The sequence below is a fragment of the Mobula hypostoma genome, chromosome X1, assembly GCF_963921235.1.
Source record: "Mobula hypostoma chromosome X1, sMobHyp1.1, whole genome shotgun sequence".
Classification (NCBI taxonomy): Eukaryota; Metazoa; Chordata; class Chondrichthyes; order Myliobatiformes; family Myliobatidae; genus Mobula; species Mobula hypostoma.
In genome coordinates this window covers 29,218,559-29,240,087 of record NC_086128.1, presented here as the reverse complement: position 1 = coordinate 29,240,087, position 21,529 = coordinate 29,218,559, and the positions used below count along the sequence as shown (strand labels likewise).

General features: G+C 39.0%; 1 protein-coding gene across 5 annotated transcripts in view; it reads left to right on the top strand.

Annotated features, from left to right (window-relative positions):
* Nucleotides 1-21,529, top strand: part of LOC134340475 (F-box/LRR-repeat protein 20) — a 162,522-nt gene that overhangs the window by 92,560 nt on the left and 48,433 nt on the right. For all 5 annotated transcript variants that reach the window (XM_063037782.1, XM_063037786.1, XM_063037784.1 and 2 more), the window contains 2 exons: nt 11,335-11,389; nt 21,043-21,117. In XM_063037782.1, coding sequence (XP_062893852.1) covers nt 11,335-11,389; nt 21,043-21,117 — 130 coding nt within the window. The remainder of the gene's footprint in view (nt 1-11,334; nt 11,390-21,042; nt 21,118-21,529) is intronic.

Here is a 21,529-nt window from a genome sequence, read left to right as displayed (position 1 = left end):
AGGTAGAGAACCCAATTAAATAAATAATGCAAAAAAATATATATTTATTGAGAAAAATGATCCAATATTACATGTAAGAAACAAGAGAAAATCTGTAGATGCTGGAATTCCAAGTAACGCACACAAAATGCTAGAGGAACCCAACAGGTCAGGCAGCATCTATGGGGGGAAAAAAGTACAATTGACGTTTTGGGCCAAGACCCTTTAGCAGGATTTCTCCAATTGAAGACAATTGCTCTTACTGATGATGAACACTCAGGTCTTCAGAAATGCTTTTGTAGCCCTTTTCAGCTTCATGCATCTCTATAGTTCTTCTTCTAAGGTCCTTTGAAAGTTGTTTTGATCGAGGCATGGTGCTGATAAACAGATCTTTCTTGAGAAGAGCAGGCTCTGTCAGTTTCCTGACTTTGTGTGTCTTTTTTTTATAGTGCAGGGCACCTCTACAACCCACACCTCCAATCTCATCTCATTGATTGGAATACCTGACTCCAAATAGCTTTTGTAGAAGGCATTACCCCCAGAGTTTCACGTACTTTTTCCAACAAATACATGTAATATTGAATCATTTTTCTTAAGTAAATGAGCAAGTAGAATGTTTTTGTGTTATTTATTTAATTGGGTTCTCTTTATCTAGTTTTAGGGCTTTTGCGTGAAGATCTGATCCCATTTTAGGTCATATTTATGCAGAAATAGAGAAAATTCTACAGGGTTCACAAACTGTACATAAGGGAAAAGTATACTGATCAGTGAACCTACCAATCTGAACATCTTTTTGGGATGGGAGAAGGAAGCTGAAGCACCCTCAGATACCTTGGCACAGAGGGAAGCAGCTCCAGAGATCAGGATTGAACTGGGGGCACTGGAGCCATGAGATGGCCACAAAGGTATGGTCAAGGGAGGCAGAGGAGCACTTACAGGACTACCTTGAATTGGTGGACTGGACAATATTCAAGAATTCATCTTTGAATCTGAATGAATATGCCACAATTGTCACCAATTTCAAGACCTGTGTGGTAAATGTGTGCCTTTGAGAACAAACAAATCAAAAGCCATGGTCTTTCATAGTCTGTTGAGGGCTAGGTCTGTGGCATTCAAGACCAGTGAACCAGAACTATACAAGAAGTCCAGATACGACCTACAGAAAGCAAATTTGAGAGTGATAAAACAATTCCGATTGAAGTAGAGATGGAATCAGATGCAAGTCAGCTCTGGCAGGGTTTGCAAGCCATTACTTCCTACAAAGAAAACCTAACTTCATGAATGGCAGTGATGTTTCACTCCCAGATGAGCTCAATGCCTTTACGTATGCTTTAAAAGGGAGAATAAAACCACATCTGTACGAATTCCTGCAGCATCCGGTGACCCTGTGTGTTCTCTGTCTTGGAGACTGATGTCAGACATCTTTCAAGAGGGCGAAACCTCATAGGGCCCCAGGCCCTGATGGTGTACCTGGTAGGGCACTGTAAACCTGTACCAACCAACTGTTGGGAGTATTCAAGGACATCTTCAACCTCTCACTGCTGCAGGCAGTGGTTACCACCTGCTTCAGAAGTGCCCAAGAAAAGTAGGGTGAGCTGCTTCAATGACCATTGCCCACTTGCACTCACATCTGCTGTGATGAAATGCAAGGATTGGGACCCGCTACAAATTGCCTATCGCTGCAATAGGTCTGCAGTGAATGCAGTCTCACTGGCTCTCCACTCAGACTTGGATCATGGACAACAGTAATACCTATGTCAGACTGCTGTTTATTGATTACAGCTCAGCGTTCAACACCATCATACCCTCAGTACTAATCAACAAGCTCCAAAACCCAGGCCTCCCTCTGCAATTGGATCCTTGGCTTCCTCGTCGGGCAATCACAGTCATTGTGGATTGGAAATAACATCACTCCTCGCTGACAATCAAGGATGCATGCTCAGCCGACTGCTCTACTCTCTCAACACTCGTAACTGTTGCTAAGCACAGCTCAAACACCATCTACAAATGTGCAGATGAAACAATTATTGCTGGCAGAAATTTAGATGGTGATGAGGAGGCGTACAGGAGCAAGATAGATCAGCTGGTTGAATTGATTGTGAGCTTCAGGAAGGGGAAGCCAAGGGAACATACACCAGTCCTCATGGAGGGATCAGCAGTGAAAAGGGTGAGCAGTTGCAAGTTGCTAGGTGTCAACATCTCTGAACATTTATCACGCCCAACAACATATTGATGCAATTACAAAGAAGGGATGATAGCGACTATATTTAGTCTGTTATGTCCTGTACATTTCCTGGCCTATGTTTTCTCTTTAACCTGTGTTGCTGTTCCCTGGGACACCTGCAATAACCCTTCCATTGCCAGCACCTGCTGGGGATTGCTTTAAAACAAGGCCACTCCCGCTCTCTTCCCCCATTCTGCAGCCAGTACTACCACACCGTACATCACCCTTTTTTTTCCTTTATCTTAAGTTTAGTTTAATAAATACCTTTTGTAATTCCTGTTGTGGCCTGACTCTTTTGTGTTACTCGAGGTTGTTACATAATGAGGGCTCGTCCAATTTTTAAAATTTTGTTTGGATGGGCCTAATTTGTGTTTACTCCTAGATTTTTTTGTTGTGTGGAGGCCTTTTGTTTGTAACTCTGTTTTGTGGTGTGTTGTTGCTTTGCCATTTATCTCCCTTTTGGTATAACTGCTGCTGGGTGAGTATGGTTGTTTGAGTGCTGTTACATTAATTAGTGCACGAGTACTCTGGTTAGATAGGGGAGTGTTCCAGCTGGACTGAGTAATCAGTTCTTCATACGGTTCATGCCTTTATTATTTTTCTTCTATTGTTTTCGAGGTTATCCTGGGTAGAAACTTGTTCTCTGGTGGGGGTCAGCTTTTCACTACTACATGACCATTAGCCTGATGCCCTGTGCTTCCTGAAGTTTGCTTTTAAGGTCGCCACTTGCCCTGTACACCTCAGAAGGTGGGTAGGATAAAGTAAAGGCTAGGCTTTTACCTGAGGAGGGACGGTTGCCCATTTGTATGTTTGTTTAAATCTGCACTTACTGTGTATTGTTTAGATTAGCACTCAGTCGCCATACTCACTTTGCAGTGGTGGTGGGGTGTGGGGGGACAAAATGAGAGTGAAAGCATTTAGTGAATTAGTTAAGTTGGGTGACTTAAAGTGACTAAATTTTAGGCACTTTTGTGGTGGATCCACAGTCGGCTTATATGTGAAGTTCTACGTTTGAATTTATTTGTAAATTAGTACCATGAATTTTGATATTTAGGATGACTGGCAGGCTCCATTAAAGAATTGTGGTGCTTGTCTGCGGTGAGTAATCTATTCTATGCTACTTTGGTAGATGAGGGGTAACATCTAGTTCTCTTTTTGTAATTGTGGCCTTAGTGGCTATTTTAAATTTGCCACATTCTGTGTATAGATAACTGTGTGCTGTACTGGGCTCTCTTGTGTACATACTCTGTTAGTAAGCACCCCATTCATATGTTTGTGCTGACTTCTGTACTTTGTCAGTACTTTAGTGTAGGGTAGGAAAGCTTTTAAATATGGCATTTCTTGAAGAATTCATTAAAGAACCTTCCGGAGGTGCTTGGGCTGTTTACAAAAGATCAATTTTTACACCTGGCTTCTCATTACAAAATTGAGCTTACCAGCACTGAAAAATAGTTAAAAGGGAGTGTAAAAATGTTCATCGGGGAAGTGTTGATAAATGCTGGGGTTCTTGAGATTAGTTCAATCACCCCCCTGTGCCCTAACCTACTTTGTCAGAGGCTGAGGCTAAGGGAGACAGCACTGCAAGAGAAACAGATGATGGGCACAAGGAACGATTGTTAACGGAACTCCAACTGCACTTAGAATATGAGCATTTCCTTCAGGAGTTAGAGTTTAAGGTGACTCATAAGTCTGATCCTTCTGAATTTGATGTAGGTAGCCATATTAAGTAAGTTCCACCATTTGCAGAGAAGGATGTTGGGATATACTTCTCTCTTTTTGAACAGGTGGCTAGCACTTCAGATTGGCCTAAACATGTCGGACTCTGCTTATGTAGAGCATTTTGAAAGGGCTCAGGAAGCCTCCTCTGCTCTGAGCATTGAAAAGAGCTCAGATTAAAGCGGCTATCTTGAAATCTTAGAAGTTGTTTTCTGAGCCTTATCACCAATGCTTTAAGAGCTATAAGCTTGACCAGCAAACATATGTTGAGTTTGCCAGACAGAGGAATCTGTTTGACCTCTGGTGTTTAGCTCAACAAATAGAAACTAAAGAACAACTTAATCAACTCGTCTTGCTTGAGGGATTTAAGAGCTGCCTGCCTGATGTTGTATCTGTTTATTTAAATGAACAAAAGGCATCAACCCTTGGGCAAGCTGCCATATTGACAGATGAGTATGTCTTAACCCATAAAGTCAGTTTTGGCATTAAACAGCAAGTTGAGTACAGAGGTAAAAGCCTATCCCATTGGACATGATCTTTAAAATCAGTACCCCCTGCTTCACCTTTAGCTAGGAATTTTACATCTGAGAGTGCCACAGCTGACTATGTTTCTACTGGAAGAAGCCTGGTCATCTAATTACTGAATGCTCAGGGCTTAATAAGAAGCAGAGATCTGTGAAGCCTTTAGCTTTTGTGAAAACTAGCAAATCCCTCTCACTGTAGATAGTGATACCTCAAGCAAGAAACATAAATTGGCTGGCTCTTCTTCCTTCCTGATGGATGGTTTTGTTTCTTTCGCCTCTGATCCTGAGTCAAAGCAAACCATTAAGATCTGGAGGGACACAGGAGCTTTTTAGTCTGTGATACTATGGGATGTTTTGCCATTCTCTGATGAGTCTGTTTTGGGTTCAGAGACACTTGTAAAGGGTTTGGTGTAGGTTTTTTGTCCATGTATTTGCGTAGCGTTTTGTTTCCAATCAGGTTTGGTTTCTGGTGAATTTGTCGTTACCTTCTGTTCCCAGATCCCATTTGAAGATGTGTCTTTCATTTTAGGGAATGATTTGGCGAGTGTTAGAGTGCTTCCTGCTCCTGAAGTTAATCCTGTGGTGCAAGAGGGCCCAGATGAGCTTGAGCTGACTTTCCCAGACAACTTTCCTGTTTGTGTTACTACTCATGTAATGTCTAAAAAGATCAAAGCAAAAGAGCTCTGACAGATCTCCCACTGTAACACCTTTAAGGCCAAAGGTGATGTAGATCTAACAGGGTTTGGCCAAGTATTTTTCCCTCTTGTAAACAGTTAGTGCTTGAACAGAAAAGAGACCCTTCTCTGTCTCCTTGGTTTGAAGAGGTGGTCTCAGAGGAAGCAATTGTAGAGGCCACCTGTGGCTATTTTATTAGCAATGGAGTGTTAGTGAGGAAAGTGAAACTCCTCCAGAAAATCTCCATTCAGGGTAATTGGAGTAGTGTTTTATCAAATTGTTGTTCCTGATATTTACCAGTCTGACTATTGTGTTTAGCTCACAATCATTGGCTTGCTTGTCATTTAGGCACTGGGAAAACTCTTAACTGTGTGCTTAGGCATTTCTTGTGCTAAGTCTGTCAAGTTGTTGGTAAGCCTAATCAAAAGATATCTGTTGCTCCTTTACATCCTGTCCCTGCTATTGGGGTAGCAACGTTTTTAAGGGTGAGGGTGTTATGTCCTGTATATTTCCTGGCCTATGTTTCCTCTTTAACCTGTGTTGCTGTTCCCTGGGACACCTGCAAGAACCCTTCCATTGCCAGCACCTGCTGGGGATTGCTTTAAAACAAGGCCACTCCCGCTCTCTTCCCCCATTCTGCAGCCAGCACTACCACACCACCCTTTTCCCCTTACCTTAACTTTAATTTAATAAATAACTTTTGTTTGTAATTCCTGTACTGCTCTGACTTCTTTGTGTTACTTTCTGACAACCGAAGTTGTAACAGAGGCATAGCATCATAGAACACTGTAGCACAGTACAGGTCCATCTTGTTCATGCTGGACTATTAATCTGCCTAGTTCCATTGACCTGCACCTGAAACATAGTCCTCCATACCTCTTCTATCCATGTACAAGTTTCTCTTAAATGTTGAAATCAAACCCACATCCATCATTTCTGTTGGCAGCTCGTTACACACTCTCACCACCCTCTGAGTGAAAAAGTTCCCCTTAAACATTTAATCTTTCACCCTTAACCTATGGTCTCTAATTTTAGTTTTACCCAACCGCAGTGGAAAAAACCTGCTTGCATTTAGCTTATCTATACCCCTCCATTTTGTATAACTCTCTCAATTCTCCTCTCAATCTTCTAAACTTTAGGGAATAAAGTCCTAACTTATTCAACCTTTTCCTATAACTCAGATCCTCAAGTCTTGACAACAGTCTTATCAATTTTCTCTGTACTCTTTCAGTCTTATTGATGTCTTTCCTATCTTAATCCACACTTGCCAGATCCTTTCTGATACCATGAAAATTGGTCTTTCTCCAATTCAGAATCTCAACTCAAGGACCAGTCCTATCCTTTTCCATAATTATCTTCAAACTATTGGCATTATGATTACTAGATGCAAAGTATTCCCCTGCACAAGTATCTGTGACCTGTCCTTTCTTATTCCATAATAGGTGATCTAGTATCTCATTCTCTCTAGTTGGGACATCCGTGTGCTGATAAAGGAAACTTTCCTGAACTCATTTGACAAACTCTATTCCATCCAGCCCTTTTACAATGTGGAAATCTCAGTCAATATGTGGAAAGTTAAAATCGCCTACTATCACAGTCATATTTCTTACAGCAGTCTGCAATCTCCATACAAATTTGCTCCTCTAAATCCCCCAATCTGTTGGTTGGTCTATAATATAATCCCATTAAAATGGTCATCCCTTTCTTATTCCTTAGTTCCACCCAAATAGCCTCAGTAGACGAGCTCTCCAGTCTGTCCTGTCTGAGTACTGTTGTAATGCCACCGTCCCCCTTTAATCCTTCCTGCTCTGTCACGTGTAAAACAACAGATTCCTGAAACATTGAGTCGCCACTCCTGCCTCTCCTGCAACCAAGTCTCACTAATGGCTACAGTTATAACTCCATGTGCAGATCCATGCCCTAAGCTCCTCTGCCTTTCCTACAATACTCCTTGCATTGAAATATATACAGCTCAGAACATTAGTCCCACCATGTTCAACCTTTCAACTACCAACTTTGTACGTAGGCTTAACATCTTTCCTCACAACACTCCAGTATCTGTTGTAGTGCTCTGATTCCCATCTTCCTCCAACTCTAGTTTAAACCGATCCGTGCAGCACTGGCAAACCTTCCCACAAGCACGTTAGGTGCAAACCCTCCCTTCTCTACAGGTCCCGTCTTCCCTTATAGAGAGCTCAATGATCCAGAAATCTGAAGCCCTCCCTCCTGCTCCATCGTCTTAGCTACATATAAAACTGTATGATCTTCCTATTTCTGGCCTAGCTTTTCCCCTCTTCCCCTTTGAACCAGAGAGCCAAGCTCAGTGCCAGAGACCTGACCACTGTGCCTGGTCATTCTTCCTCCTCTCCAGTGCCCCCTCCCCCCCCCCCCCCCCACCAGCAGTATCCTGAGAAGTATACCTGTTGTAGAGGGGAACGACACAGCATTACTCTGAATGTCCTGACTATCCCTGCTCACTACTCATTCTCCCGTTACACAATCCAACGTCTTCTTGGAAACTGTGCCGCACAGAATTTCATTAGGAGTTTGATGAAATTTGGTATGTCACCAAAGACTAGCAAATTTCTACAGATGTACCATGGAGATCATTCTGACTGTTTGCATCACTGTCTGGTATGGAGAGGCCACTGTACAGGATTGGTAAAAAGCTGCATTTACCTCCCCAGCATCGAGGATATCTTCAAAAGGTGATACCTCAAAAAGGCGACATCTGTCATTAAGGACTCCCATCATCCAGGACATGTCTTCTTCTCATTTCTATCATCAAGGTGAAGGTACAGGAGCCAGAAGAGAGACACTCAACATTTAAGGATTAGCTTCTACCCCACTGCCATCAGATTTCTGAATCGACAATGAATCCATATACATAACCTCTTTTTTTTGCTCTTGTTTTACACAAGTTAATTTAATTTAATTTTATTTGTTCTGTGTGTGTGTCTCTGTCTGTCTCTCTCTCCCTCTCTCTCTCTCTCTCTCTCTTTCTCTATATATAAAATCTGCGATTTATAGTTTTTTATTACGTATTGCACTGTATTGCTGCTGCAAAACAACAAATTTCATGACATATGCCAGTGATATTAAACTTGATTCTGACTTTTACCAGCTTAACAATTCTGAGCATTCTGTTCCTTCAGCACTGACCTCTCTTGCTGCTGCTATGTCCTTTTCTTCTTCAGCTATGGAGGTCTTAAGTTATTCAGGGCAAACAGGACTAACCTTTTAAATTGATGATCAGTGTTGGGGAGAAAGTTGAACAGTTAGTTATTAAGGTAAACACCAATGACCAATTAATCTACTAACCGGTACATCTTTGGACTGTGGGAGGAAACCAGAGCACCCAGAGAAAACCCACATGCATACGGGAAGAACAGATAAACTTTCTTACTGAAGATACAGGAATTGAACTTCAAACTCGAACACAGTGAGCTGTAATAGTGCCACGCTAACCGCTATGCTACTGTGACTCCCCACTATAAATTATTATTCCATTAATACTCCAATGCACTTTTAATTTTGTTCTTAAGCTACATAGTCTGATTTTCCAGTGAACCTATCAAGAAAGCACAGGAAAAGAAGCTTTAAATTTCAAGGAAGCATGTGAAACTGAACATATGAGGCCAAGACCCTTTAAGCTCATGTGGTTCCATTATCACCTGATGAGCTAAACTGTTGGGATTTCACCCACTTCCTACTTGACTGTGATTCAGATATAGTGTCTGAAGTACTTAAAAAAAACATTTCAACTGAGAATCTGAAAGTAGTAATTGGTTTTCACCAGCCTTAAACCTCAGATGTTGGGACTTTTTCTGACCTCTTGATTAACCCCGCATTTAGTTGATATACCCTTATGGTTGATCCTGCTACTGCATAGAATCTTGAATCGGAATTTCCCCCTTGTTATGAAATCTTTCCTATTCTTAAGGTGCTCTCCAGGTTTTTGCTCTAAAGCTCCAACACCAACATTTTTAACTAAACTTAGCCATTTGTCCAAATGTCACTTTGTGGCTGGGTACAGAAATTTAGCAGCTTGTCCCTTGAAGTAGTCTGGTATCTCTAGATGTGTTAAAGGTGTTAGGTAAATGCAATACAAAAGATTTCAAATACCTTTATGTGCAGGGAAAGTGTCAAATAATGATCAAAATATCAGCCTGATATTCCATTATCAGGTATTTCTTGAGTAGAGCAAATTGATTTATCATCGAATAAATGTCCTTGATTGTTGCTTCACTATTTTGAAACCTGGAGGAAATGCTTAGACCATAAGATATAGGAGCAGAATTAAGCCATTCAGCTCATTGAATCTACTCTGCAACAACAACGATTGATTTGCGTGCTACTACCATTTGCAGAACCAGAACCAGTGCAACAAACTGTTTTATGTCTTCTTGGGTAGTGCCTTGTGATTAATGCGTTCTTTGCTAGGTGCTGGGGTTAATGTTGGGCCTGGATTTTACCTCATTTAGAGCAGGAGATGTCTAATGGAGTAGGCAAGTGGTTAGTTTGTGAGGTGATAATGCTTTTTCCGCCATTTACACTGGGTTCTGATTTATGAACTTGCAGCCCTCAGTGCCACCCTGAATTCTTCTGTTCTACTTTTTACGTTCTTGTGGACCAGGGCATTGCCTTTTCTCAAGACTTGGAGCACATCCTTTAATCTTGCATTTATAAGGCATTAAGCAAACACTGCAAGAGGTGGCTCACAAAAGGCTTCCGAAAATGAGTGGAGAAAGGGTTCAGCCAATAAATTATGCGTATCATTTTGCTGCAAAATTTAGATCAAATGCTTTAAAGGGGTTTGGAAATAGCTCAGCATCATTTCATGTTTGTCATGAAATGCTGTACATGATTCAGATATACAGTGTCTGAAGTATTTTTCAGCTGAGAACCTGAAAGTAGTAATTGGTTTTATTTTCAAGTATTAAACATACAGTATGTACACATCTGCCTATTTCTTTGCTGTATGTTTTGTATGATTCTTCTATACAGTTATTCCCCGAGTTACGAATGTCCGACTTACGGACAACTCGTACTTATGAGCAGACTGCCATAAAGCCTATTATATTAAAAATTCATTGGCTCAAGGAAAGAGAATGCCGTCCGCCATTTTAAGTTGGATCACGTTGCCGTTAACACTGTGTTGAGTGTGTCCCATTTAACCTGGTTCAGTGCGGTGGACTTTAGGACCCGGGGGAGCTCAGGACCCGCGGCTGCTGCTGAATCCACAGTGTTTCTGTTCTGTTGACGGATGCGGTAAACGGGTTAAAATTATGGATCGATAATTCCTATCTCATGTTTATTTCACTCTGTGATGAAGGATTTGTTGCGAATACGGGTTGGTTCAATCGTTTCAAAGTGAGGGCAAGTTTACATAATATTAAAGTGCAAGGTGAAGCAGCGAGTGCCGATGTAAGTGCTGCAAGTGATTTTCCTGAAATGTTGAAAAAAATTATTGAGGAGGGAGGTTATTTGCCAGGCCAAATATTTAATGTAGACGAGACTGACTTATGCCTGAAAGGACCTACATTTCGAAAGAGGAAAAAAGTGCACCAGGGCATAAGGCATCGAAGGATAGGCTAACCTGTTCCGACTTGCGTAAAATCCGACTTAAAGACAGACTTAGGAACGGAACTCGTTCGTAACCCGGGGACTGCCTGTATAACTATTGGATCAGCATTGCAAAGTAATTAAGACAGCACCAGAACAATATAATAATAGAGGCAGAAGCACTGCCTCTATAATAATAGAGGAGAGGCTAGTCTTGCTCAAGCACGTTGAGCTCAAATTTATTGCCTCAACTGTCAAGTGAACTGAAACTATCTCACCAATAATTGAAACTTTTTTTTGTATGGTTTAACACACTGATGATGGAATTTGATCAACAATGTGAGTAAACAAAGATAACAGTGCCAGTCTTTATTTTCTAATTGTTCTGGGTTCACTGCTCAAAATCAGAGCCCATGAGATCCTATAACCATAGAATGAAAATTATGGATTGTCACTTGTCCTTGCGTGATGATTCTGTAGCCTAGGGAATCCATTACAGTAACCACCAAAACTAGAACCTGTTTTGCAAACTGTTAATGGTGGGAGTTACAATATTTGCAATGACCAGTCCACCTGCATGCACGTGAAATTGTTGGTTTATTTGTTTTTATTTCCATCCAACTCTGTTTCAATTTCTGTCTCTTCCCACAGGATATTCTCCTTTCTGGATGTAGTCACCTTGTGTCGCTCTGCTCAAGTCTCCAGGGTAAGGTTTCTTTAAGTATCTTTCTGTAATTTTTTTTTGAAACTCTGATCCAGTCTGTTCCCAATGGTTAAGCTAATTGAAGAAGTATATAATGTTGATTAAAAAAGAACTAGTTTTTGCCCCTGGTGGAATCAACTGATTCACTACCAAGGAGGTGAGAATTGGCAAGAATTACTGTAACTTACCATCTGTTTTGGAAATGCATGTATTGTTGAGGTACAAGGGAGGCAAACATTAACAAAGGGTGGAGAGGCAATTGGAACATTAATATGAAAGCAATAGAGGGAATATACAAAGATTCATTCATTATAACATAATGCCAATTATGCTGTTGATGAGCTAAAGTTACTTGGGCAACCTAGTTGGTATGATACTTTACAATGAACTATCTGTTTTTGGTTTGTGCTTTACTTTTCCAAGTTGAAATTAATCGTATGTTGCTGGGTTTAGCTCCATGGGGTTTGTGTGGCCACTGGAATGTGTGAGCCCAGTATTATGCATAACTAACTTGTATGTAGGCTCCAGCAAAAACTGCTGGTTAGCATTCATACTGATGGATGGTAACCCGGCTTGTGTTCCTGTTCAAGAACATCAGCCCAACTGTCAAAATTCATTACAGACTCCACTGATCAATAGATTAACACAGTTTAGAGAATACACCTTGTATTGGTTGATTCCAATCCCAAACAAGAGAAAATCTGCAGATGCTGGAAATCCAAGCACCACACAAAAGGCTGGAGGAACTCAGCAGGCCAGGCAGCATCTATGGAAAAGAGTACAGTTGGTGTCTTGGGCAGAGACCCTTCATCACGACTGGGTGAAGGGTCGCAGACCGAAAGCTTGACTGTACTCTTTTCCATAGACGCTGCCTGGCTTGCTGAGTTCCTCCAGCATTTTGTGTGTGTTTGGTTGATTCCAAATAGTTTAGTTGCACACTGAGAGTGGGCCTGTGTAGAACCTTACAATGTATTCTAACACTACTTAATAGAGCTATATAAGCTATACTCCTATAGGAGGCAAGTTTCTATATTGGCAAAATAGTAGTGATCTTGCTAGTTGTGGAAAATTAACTCCCTTAGCCAACTAAAGATGTTTTAACTTATAAATTTTGTTTTGATAACCATCATGCAGTGCGAGATCTTCAGAATATCTAAACCTTTTACTTTTAAATTATGTGCACATCATTGAGAAGGCCAAAATTGTGGGTAATTTAAATTTAATAGGATACTTTATGCTATGATGAAGACTCAGCGAAAAAATGCCTTTTTGGGCACCAGACTGTGATAGCTAATCTTCTGAGAAAAAGATTGAAAGAAGTTCTGATCCAAATCTCCAAGATAACCTGAAGTAATATTTTGAAGATTTTCCATCAACTTTAAGCTGTGATCCAAGTTTAAAAATCATGAATAATGGCACAAATTCCATTCCCATTGCCCTGAAAACTAGGTATTCCCCATGTTTGTTTGATCCTTGTCAAATGACTAATGCTGAGAGGGGAATCTAATATGTGTGTCATTAGACATTACCTGGCCCTGTAAGACTATAATAAACAGCTGGTCAGAGTAAAAATAGTTTGAATCTCCAGTTGATTTTGTGAAAGTTTTGGTCACATTTCATCCTTGAATATCTTGAGACATTTGACTTTGAAGATCAGCCAGTTATGGGTTGCATGCATGAAGAATCTGATTAAATTGTGAGAAATCTGCTAAACATTTACAGGTTTTTGCATTTGACCCAGTTTGTTGGATGGGGCCTTAATGAAAAAGCTGGTCTTTCCTTGCAACTTTTTTTATGCCATTGAATTTGTGTTGTTCTTTTGTCATGGATGTAAAAGAAGAGAGCAAGATAAAAATAAAGTTGCATGTTATAAATGCTGGAAGGAAAGGTAAGACCATTTTGCCCACCTCTCATGACCTGGATGTTCCAAATCAGTATCTGGTTGTATTTTGATCAATCTTCACATTCCTTTTTCACCCTGTTGCAAAGTAATTTCAACCATTTGTCACTACTGAATAAACCTCTTCATTCAGCATTGCCAATCTAAGATTTGTTTATGCTATAGTGTTGCATTTCTGATTTAATAATGAAGTTTCCATCATTAAATGGGACACTGGCAGTATGAATGTGCAATTAGATAATAGATAAAATGCAGAGAGTGTTGGTGAATATAAATATTCATGTTTGGGTAGTTACCGTGGAGAGAGAACTGAAAAACAACACTAATTCCTAACTTCGTGAGCATTTAGAATGTTTTTTGTTTTTTTTCAGGACCTTCAGTATTTTGCTGATTAATGCTGGAGGATAGTATGCACAGTATCCCCTCAGAATTAGTTTTTGGACTGCATTTTAATCTTTTTCCATAACTGATGAAAATTTCAGTGTCTGCTGATGGCATAAGAAATTCGTCAAACAATAATGTGTGCAGATTTCAGGAGGACTTTGAGGTGCATAAGTACAGCGCAGATGAAATACAGTGCAGAAAAGTGTGCATATAGAAGTGTGCATATGATCAGTTTTCTGCATTATTTCATTCTATTATTCAAGACCTAACCATGTCTTATAACCATTTAAATACTTTGTGTAATATGGTTTTCCCACTTCTTCCTTCCTCCTTTTCCCCCATCAGTTTACTTTTAAATGTTAAGTTCATTTTTATTTGTTCTTAGCTGATCATTTTATACTTGATGAGGTTTTGTTACTGCATACCTTCTCTGGTATATTCAGGTACTGTTTGTTTCAGATTTGTGAACAGACCTAACTGCAAAACTTTGTAGTCTCGCTCTCGCTCATGTAACTTCTGCACTTTACTATTCCAGTTTGCCCAGGATCATGTTAGTTTAAATAACTATTACAAATGCAGAAATTGCGATACTTACATTCTCAAGGAAAGGAAGCTGAAGGGTACGAATTATCACATGCTTGTTATGCAAGTTATTTTGAAGTGCTGAGTGAGCTGCCAAAAATTTGGCTTTGGGCCTATTCTGTTACATTTCATGATTCAACATCTTTACAAAGTGATTAAATTCACAAGTGAGTTCAACCCAGAATAATCTGGATCTAATCTGCAGGAAGCAACTCAAACTTCAGATGAATTGGATGGAATAGTTATAGATCCAGAAGATATTTAATGAAGTCAAATTTGGGAGTGCTACATAAAGATAATAGTGGCTTATTTTAGAGTAGCACACATTAAATGTTAGACGAACTCTATGGAAAGAAGTAAACAGTTGACATTTTGGACCAAGACCCTTCATTAGTCCTAAAGAAAAGCCTTAACCTGAAATGTCAAATGTTTATTCCTCTCTATGGATTTTGCCTGACCTGCATTTTGTGTGTTGCCCTATATTTCCAGCATTTAGTTCCATTAAGGGTTTTGAAAGGTATTGAGGATAAAATTGAAAAGAGGGGTTTTGAACTATGAGTCTCCTAATTATGTCTAATCACTGCTGAACAGCAATCAATAAAACATATTATAGCTTTACTTTGGTGTGGTGGGAGGAAACACCATTCAGATTGAATAATGCTGTGGTCAGATTCCCAAAGCACTTTGAATGATAATTGTAATAACACAAAATATATTTTAGTATATCTGTCAGCTGCCCGAGCTGCAAAGCAATAGTGAAGACCAGGCTTTTCTGCTTCAAGATGATTAAGTAGTACATTTTGAAGTCTTCTGGATATTATTTTCCTCTGCAATTGTCACACTAGTAACAGTCAGACAAAATTAATAGAACTGGTTAAAGATAAAATTTAAGATCAATGTTAGGAAATTATTTTTGAAACCATTTAAGTTCTCGATTGAAGGGTTGAAACTGTAGAACCTTCCTTGGCCATTAAAATGGGTGCGCTGCAACCATTGTCACTTGCAGTTTGGTAAAATTTATTGAAAGTTCCTTGAAAGACTGCATACAATTTGACTTAAAATCTAGTAATCTAATCTAATAATATTTGAGGATTAATCAATTAGTATTGAAACATTTATAAATAGTAGTGTTCTGCAACAATTGAAAGCATTCCAAAATGAAGAAAAACTTGTATCTATATGGATTTCTTGATATAAATCTCCATGTCTACATAATGACAGTATTTTCCATTATAACTTCATGTTTTAAATGTAACTGTAATGCTGTCATTTTGTAATATTCTATACAACCCACATTCACTTTGAATATTTCTAGCTCCTTAGATCATTGTTTAAATTTTGTTATTTCACTAGCAACTGTAAAAACTATTTCTATACAGGTTCAAAATAACAGAAAAGTCTGGGAATAGACTTAAATATATACCTACAATTGACTCTGTATTGGGCATTTTTCTATGAAGGCCTTCTCTCAGGAATCAACATTGATCTCTGTTATCCTGAAGGCCTTGAATCAATTTGCACCCCATTGTGTTCATCAAGTACAACTATTGAAAAGGTTTCAAAAGTAATAATTATTCATGTAGTTAATTTGTTTCTTAGGATTTTAAATTAATGTTCCCATAGCCTGTACAATTTCACCATCTTTGAATATTGATTCTTTTGACTTATCTCTAATATAGGAACATCAGCTCTAAAGTAGAAATTAGCAATGTATAATTTGAAATGTTAGAATATGAAATGGGAGTATATGTTTGTGATGCTCAAAAGTGTAGAATTATTATTTCTCTGAGTAAGTCAGTTTGTTTTTAACATTTTGTAAAAAAAAAGGTGGAGATTTATGTAAAAGTATGAAATACTTGTTCTACAAGTAGATAAAACAGTCCATAATTTCATTAGAAATAGCTGATAGGAAGAAATGTTTTTGCAAAATATTATTCAAAACTCTTTTGTGCTCAGAGTTAAGATTGAACAATCTGTGATTTAACTTGAAGAAAATGTAACATTAATCTTACTTAAATCATTGGTTAGAGGAGAACATACTCATTTTTAAAAAAAACTCCCAAGTTATATTAGAGATAAATCTTAAATTATTACATTAGACAGATAAAATATTAGACAGATGAAATACTAGAGTGGTTTTTAATGTTCTGTAATTTGAGAAGGTATTGATACCTAAAAATTTTATTGGACTTCCACTGACAATCTGCAATTTAAAAAAATGCTACTTGGGTACAAGATCTTGAGAAATTGTTTGCAAGATGGGTTTACCCACACTCAGTCATTTAGTGTGTCTCGTGGTAGAAGGGTTTTGCAGTGGATTCTGAGTTTCAGATAATTCTTATTGTCTTTCAAATTTACTATTCAAAGTGGTTAAATTTAGCTCAGAAGTTTTTTTTCAGATTTGGATGTAAAAACGTGAAACATTCTTCATAATGGAACCTTTTTTTTTAAAGACTTGGTGTTTACACATTCTGTTGTGTTACTCAGCCCATGTAATTACATTCATATTTTTTCTTTTAACCTCTCTCCACCCTGTTCTGACCATTGCTTTCTGATTCTTGTCCAGTCTAGCTTTTTGTTTGATTTTCCCCTTCTGCCACTTCCTATGTTCTGCTGACTCACATATATGTTTGGTTTTTGCATTTTGTATTTTTTTGCCCCTGATGAATGGATGCACGGTGTAATAAATTGACAGCTAATAGATGAAAGGCAGGTACCGGGTACTAAGAATAGATGGCAAAATGCAGAACACTCCGGTGTGAGGGCATTGAGGTTGAGCCTAGGAAAGAGTTGGGTAATTGGATTCCAAGATTGGTATGTGAGGGATGTGTTTGGGCTAGGCTGGCACAAATGACGTGGCACGCCACGCTAGTATTTTAATGCTGAGTCCATCAGTGGAGAGGGTGGCCAGACTCGATGGAATTGGGAGTCTTATATGACATTAACATTACAATTTTTAGTCATGGAAAACTGTTTTGAATTCACTTGTAAAGAGGTGGTCATTTAGGGGTTCTCAATGGACCCAGCAAAAAAAAAACAGCTTTCGTGACATGCTTACTTTGCTGTGTTTGCCTTGTTTCTCATTTTAAATTAAAATGTAGAAAAGCTACTGGAACTCGCCCTTAAGAGACTGCTAAATGTTATCCAAGGAAGAACTCATCAGCTGTGTCTTAAGGAAGCACTTGGTCTTAGAACACAGAACAGTACAGGCCCTTCAGACCATAATGATGTACTACCTTTTTAACTTAAAGATCAGTCTAATGCATCCCCCATACACTCTCCTTCAATCACTTTAAAATTACACCTCCTCATATTAGCCATTTCCACCCGGGGAGAAGGGCACTGGCTGTGCACTCTATCAATGTCCCTTATCATCTTGCACACTTCTATCAAGTCTACTCTCATTTTCCTTCACTCTAAGTGCTCTAAAGAGAAAAGCCCTAGCTCACTCAGCCCGACCGGGATCATTTGGCCAAGGTGTGGAAAGATGAACAGATTTCTAGGTGAGAGGTGTCTCTGAGAGTTCTTGATATTGAGCGGCATTCAACTTAAGGGTACTAAATTAGGGAAGCAGAAAAACAGCTAGTAGAGGTACTCCCTCACATCCAGTGACTCTGGTGCTGTCAGTGGACTTTGCACATTCACACTGAGACTATGTGGGTATTCTTCTAGATTCTCTGACTCCCTTTGGATCTCAAAGACAAGTTGTTGACCATTGCAAAATTGCCCATCTATGTGAGTACTAGAATCTTGGGGAGGTTGTTAGGAAGGTGGGGAGAATAAATAGGATTGGTTTAAATGGTGGATACAGACTTGGTGGGCCAAGGACTTCCATCTATGTTAGGCACAGGTGAGATATTGGAAAACTGGATGATAGCTAATGATTTCATTTATTGAAGAAGATAGCAAAAATTAGCCAGATAACTACAGAAAGTGTGTTATGTGTCAGTGTTCAGACTGGAGAAATCCTAAGGAATAGGAGAAAGTACATTTCAAAAGGTAGAGCTGATCAAGGACAGCAAGGGAATCCCATCTCTAATTTGAGTTTTTTTGAGGTGGGTAACTGAGAAGATTGATGAAGGCAGGGGTGGCTGATGCATGTATGGTCTTTATTAACACATTTGATGGGTTTCTGCATAGTAGGTTGGTTCAGAATATTAACACACATGGGATCCAAGGCAAGCTGACTAATAGGATCCAAAATTGGTTTGATGATGGGTGGAGAACAGTGATGAAAATGTATTTTTATGATTGAAGTTTGTGATCATGGTGTACCACAAGAATCAGTGCTTGGACCCTTTTTCTAATGTATATGATAAACTTGGATGTGAATATAGGAGGTATGATTAGGAAATTTGTGAATGACCTAATAATTGGTGTTATGGATAGCAAGAAAAGTTGTCTGAGGCCTCGATATGTTGTAGATCAGATGGAAAGTTGGGTGGATGTTAGCAGATGGAATTTAATCCTGACAAGTGCAAGGTGATGTATTGTGGGAAGTGAAATGGAGATAGGATATATACAGTGCTGATGAGCAGAAGAACCTTGGCATTCAAGTCCTTAGTTTCCCAGAAGTGGCAACACAGGTAGGTAGAGTTTTGAAGAAGCCATATTGGCATGGTTGCCTCATGTTTGTCTGGACATAAAATATAAAAGTTTGGAGGTTGTATTTCAACTTCACAAAACACCACTTGGATTGCACTTGGAGTATGTGTTCTGTTGTGGTTGCCACATTATTGCAAGGGTGTAGTTGTGCCAGGGAGAATGCAGATGAGATTCCTCAGGGTGTTATTTGGATTCTAGGAATTCAGTTAAGGCGATTGGATAGGCATGGTTTGCTTACAATGTAGTGAAGGAGACTGAAGAGGTGATATGATGGAGGTATGTAATTATAAGAGGCATAGAAGGGTAGATAGATTTTTTTCCCACATGAGGGGCATCAAAAACAGGTGGGCATAAACTTAAAGTGAAAGGATTAAGTTGTGAGAGGAAGTACTATACATAAATAGTTGATATTGGGAACCCACTACCAGAAGAGGTGGTGAAGTTCGATACAATTGCAGTGCTTTAAGTGAGATTTACACAGGCACTTAAATAGGCAAGGCATAGAAGGATATGGGCCTAATGTGAGCAAATATTGTAGATGGTAAAAAAGTTGGCATGGACATGGTGAACCAAAGTGCTCCTTTCTGTGCTGTACAATTTTCTCTGGATATGACTTTATATGAGCCTATAAAGCTGAGGTCAGTGGAAAAACAGGAGGAAAACTGCACTATGCTGGAGTCATACTTTATACTGAAGATAAACAAGGTTATTAGAAGCCACATATCTCAGCCCCAGGAACCTGCAGCAGGAGTTCTTCTGATGTGTATTTTGAAATCAAAGGTTGCTTGTTGAAGCATTCCACACACACGTGTACACCAGGTTATAAAAGCAGTGCCTTTGGCTTGAGAAGTGATATCAAGCCTTATGAGGTTAGTGCTGTTGCCTTTCTCATTTGAGGAGAGGGACAGATAACCGCATTAATGGTTGTTTCAGATTTAAGTGCAGTCCACTATGGAAGCATGCACAACATTTTAATTATAGCAAGGCATTTTGCCATTTCAAATAAATATGAAAGAAGTTCATTTCTCCACCTATGTGTAATTTTAGCTGTTACTAACTGTCACATTGCTATGATGCTTCCTGCAATTGTGTTCCCACTGGGCGTATTCACAATGTCTTGAACTTCCTTACAGACCAAGTTGGAAAGCTGGTTGTTCTTTTACAAGTTGATTGTAACACTTTTATAACAAAACAGATAAAATCTAGTTGTTAAGCATAAGACTCTCAAGCTCACAAAGAATAAATTAAACAACATTAAAAACTTGGCCCCTTAGGAATATTTTGCTGTAAATGAAATGTGAATTGATGTATTTATTACTACAACCTAATTAACTCTCTAGCTCTACAGAGCTATCAGATGGGAGAAAATCTGAACTGAATTGACACTGACTATAGTAAAACTGTATGTAGCAAATTATCTAATACAGACTGAAATGTTGATGCATTTCTTCAGTTGATATATAATTCCTAATCAATATGATTGTAGGTCTGCTCAAAAATGGGTAAGTATCTATAGCAGAATTTTATTGTCCATCAATGTTTTGTGTGAGGGTAGGGAAATCATATTAAAGCAGCTGATGGACTGAAGATAAAATAGTGAAAAATGCTGCTGGTGTTCCAATATCCCATTCCGACATTGTTGTAAACGCGTCCTGTACCTTAGTTTGCACAATTCATCATGCTGTAGACAAAGTAAGAATCAGGATTGGTTGCTTGTATGTTTGCATTTTGGACTTTTGAGATGTTAGTCTATGCGCTAATATTGTCATTGCAAAATAACATCTGAAGGTGGAAGGCAAAATAGAAATTCAGACAAACATTTCAAACTGATCTCCATGTACTAATTATTGTAATTACTGACCGGTATTCTGATTGAATGAATAGAAGAACTCCGAAGTTTTTCTAGAAGGGTTTGAAGTCTCTAACTACCTAGTTGATTCAAATTCATGGCCATGATCTTATGGGATGATGCAACTCTCAGGCCGTTGATCATGGTAGAAACTTGGGTTAGAACTGGGGCAAAATTTGTTTTATTTACTTAGGAAATTGTTTTATTAGACACAATCTCAAAAGGGAAACGTTATTCAACTTTTGTTAATAACATCCTTCTTTATAAATCCATTTCTTTACCTCAGTCTGTTTATTCAAATTTTCTCAGATTAATTGAATTATTTTATGTTTTCAGTATTGGAATGTCCTGGCACTGGATGGTAGTAACTGGCAACGGATCGACCTGTTTGACTTCCAAAGAGATATAGAGGTACAATGGAAAAATTGAATATTGCTACAAAAATTGAAATTATCTTCTATTAACAGGGGTCCCCAACCTTTTTTGCACCGCGGACCGGTTTATTATTGACAATATTCTTGCGGACCGGCCAACCAGGAGGGGTGGAGGGGGGGTAGGGTTGCCAATGGACAAGAGTAACTGTCAAATACGTTGTGTTTACCCTGAGAAGACTACAGTTACCATGAAACCATGTGCGGGCACTGGTGTGCACATGCGTGACTTGCACATGTGTGTACGTGCTGATTTTTTTTTTCTACAAATCGTTTTTGGCAATTCTGTTTGGGGGTGGTGGTGTTAATCGCGACCGGAAAATAGAAGATCAGTCAACTATAAGTCACTTTTTAGTGGCTAATACACTCAATTTCGTTTCTAAAAGGGTTTA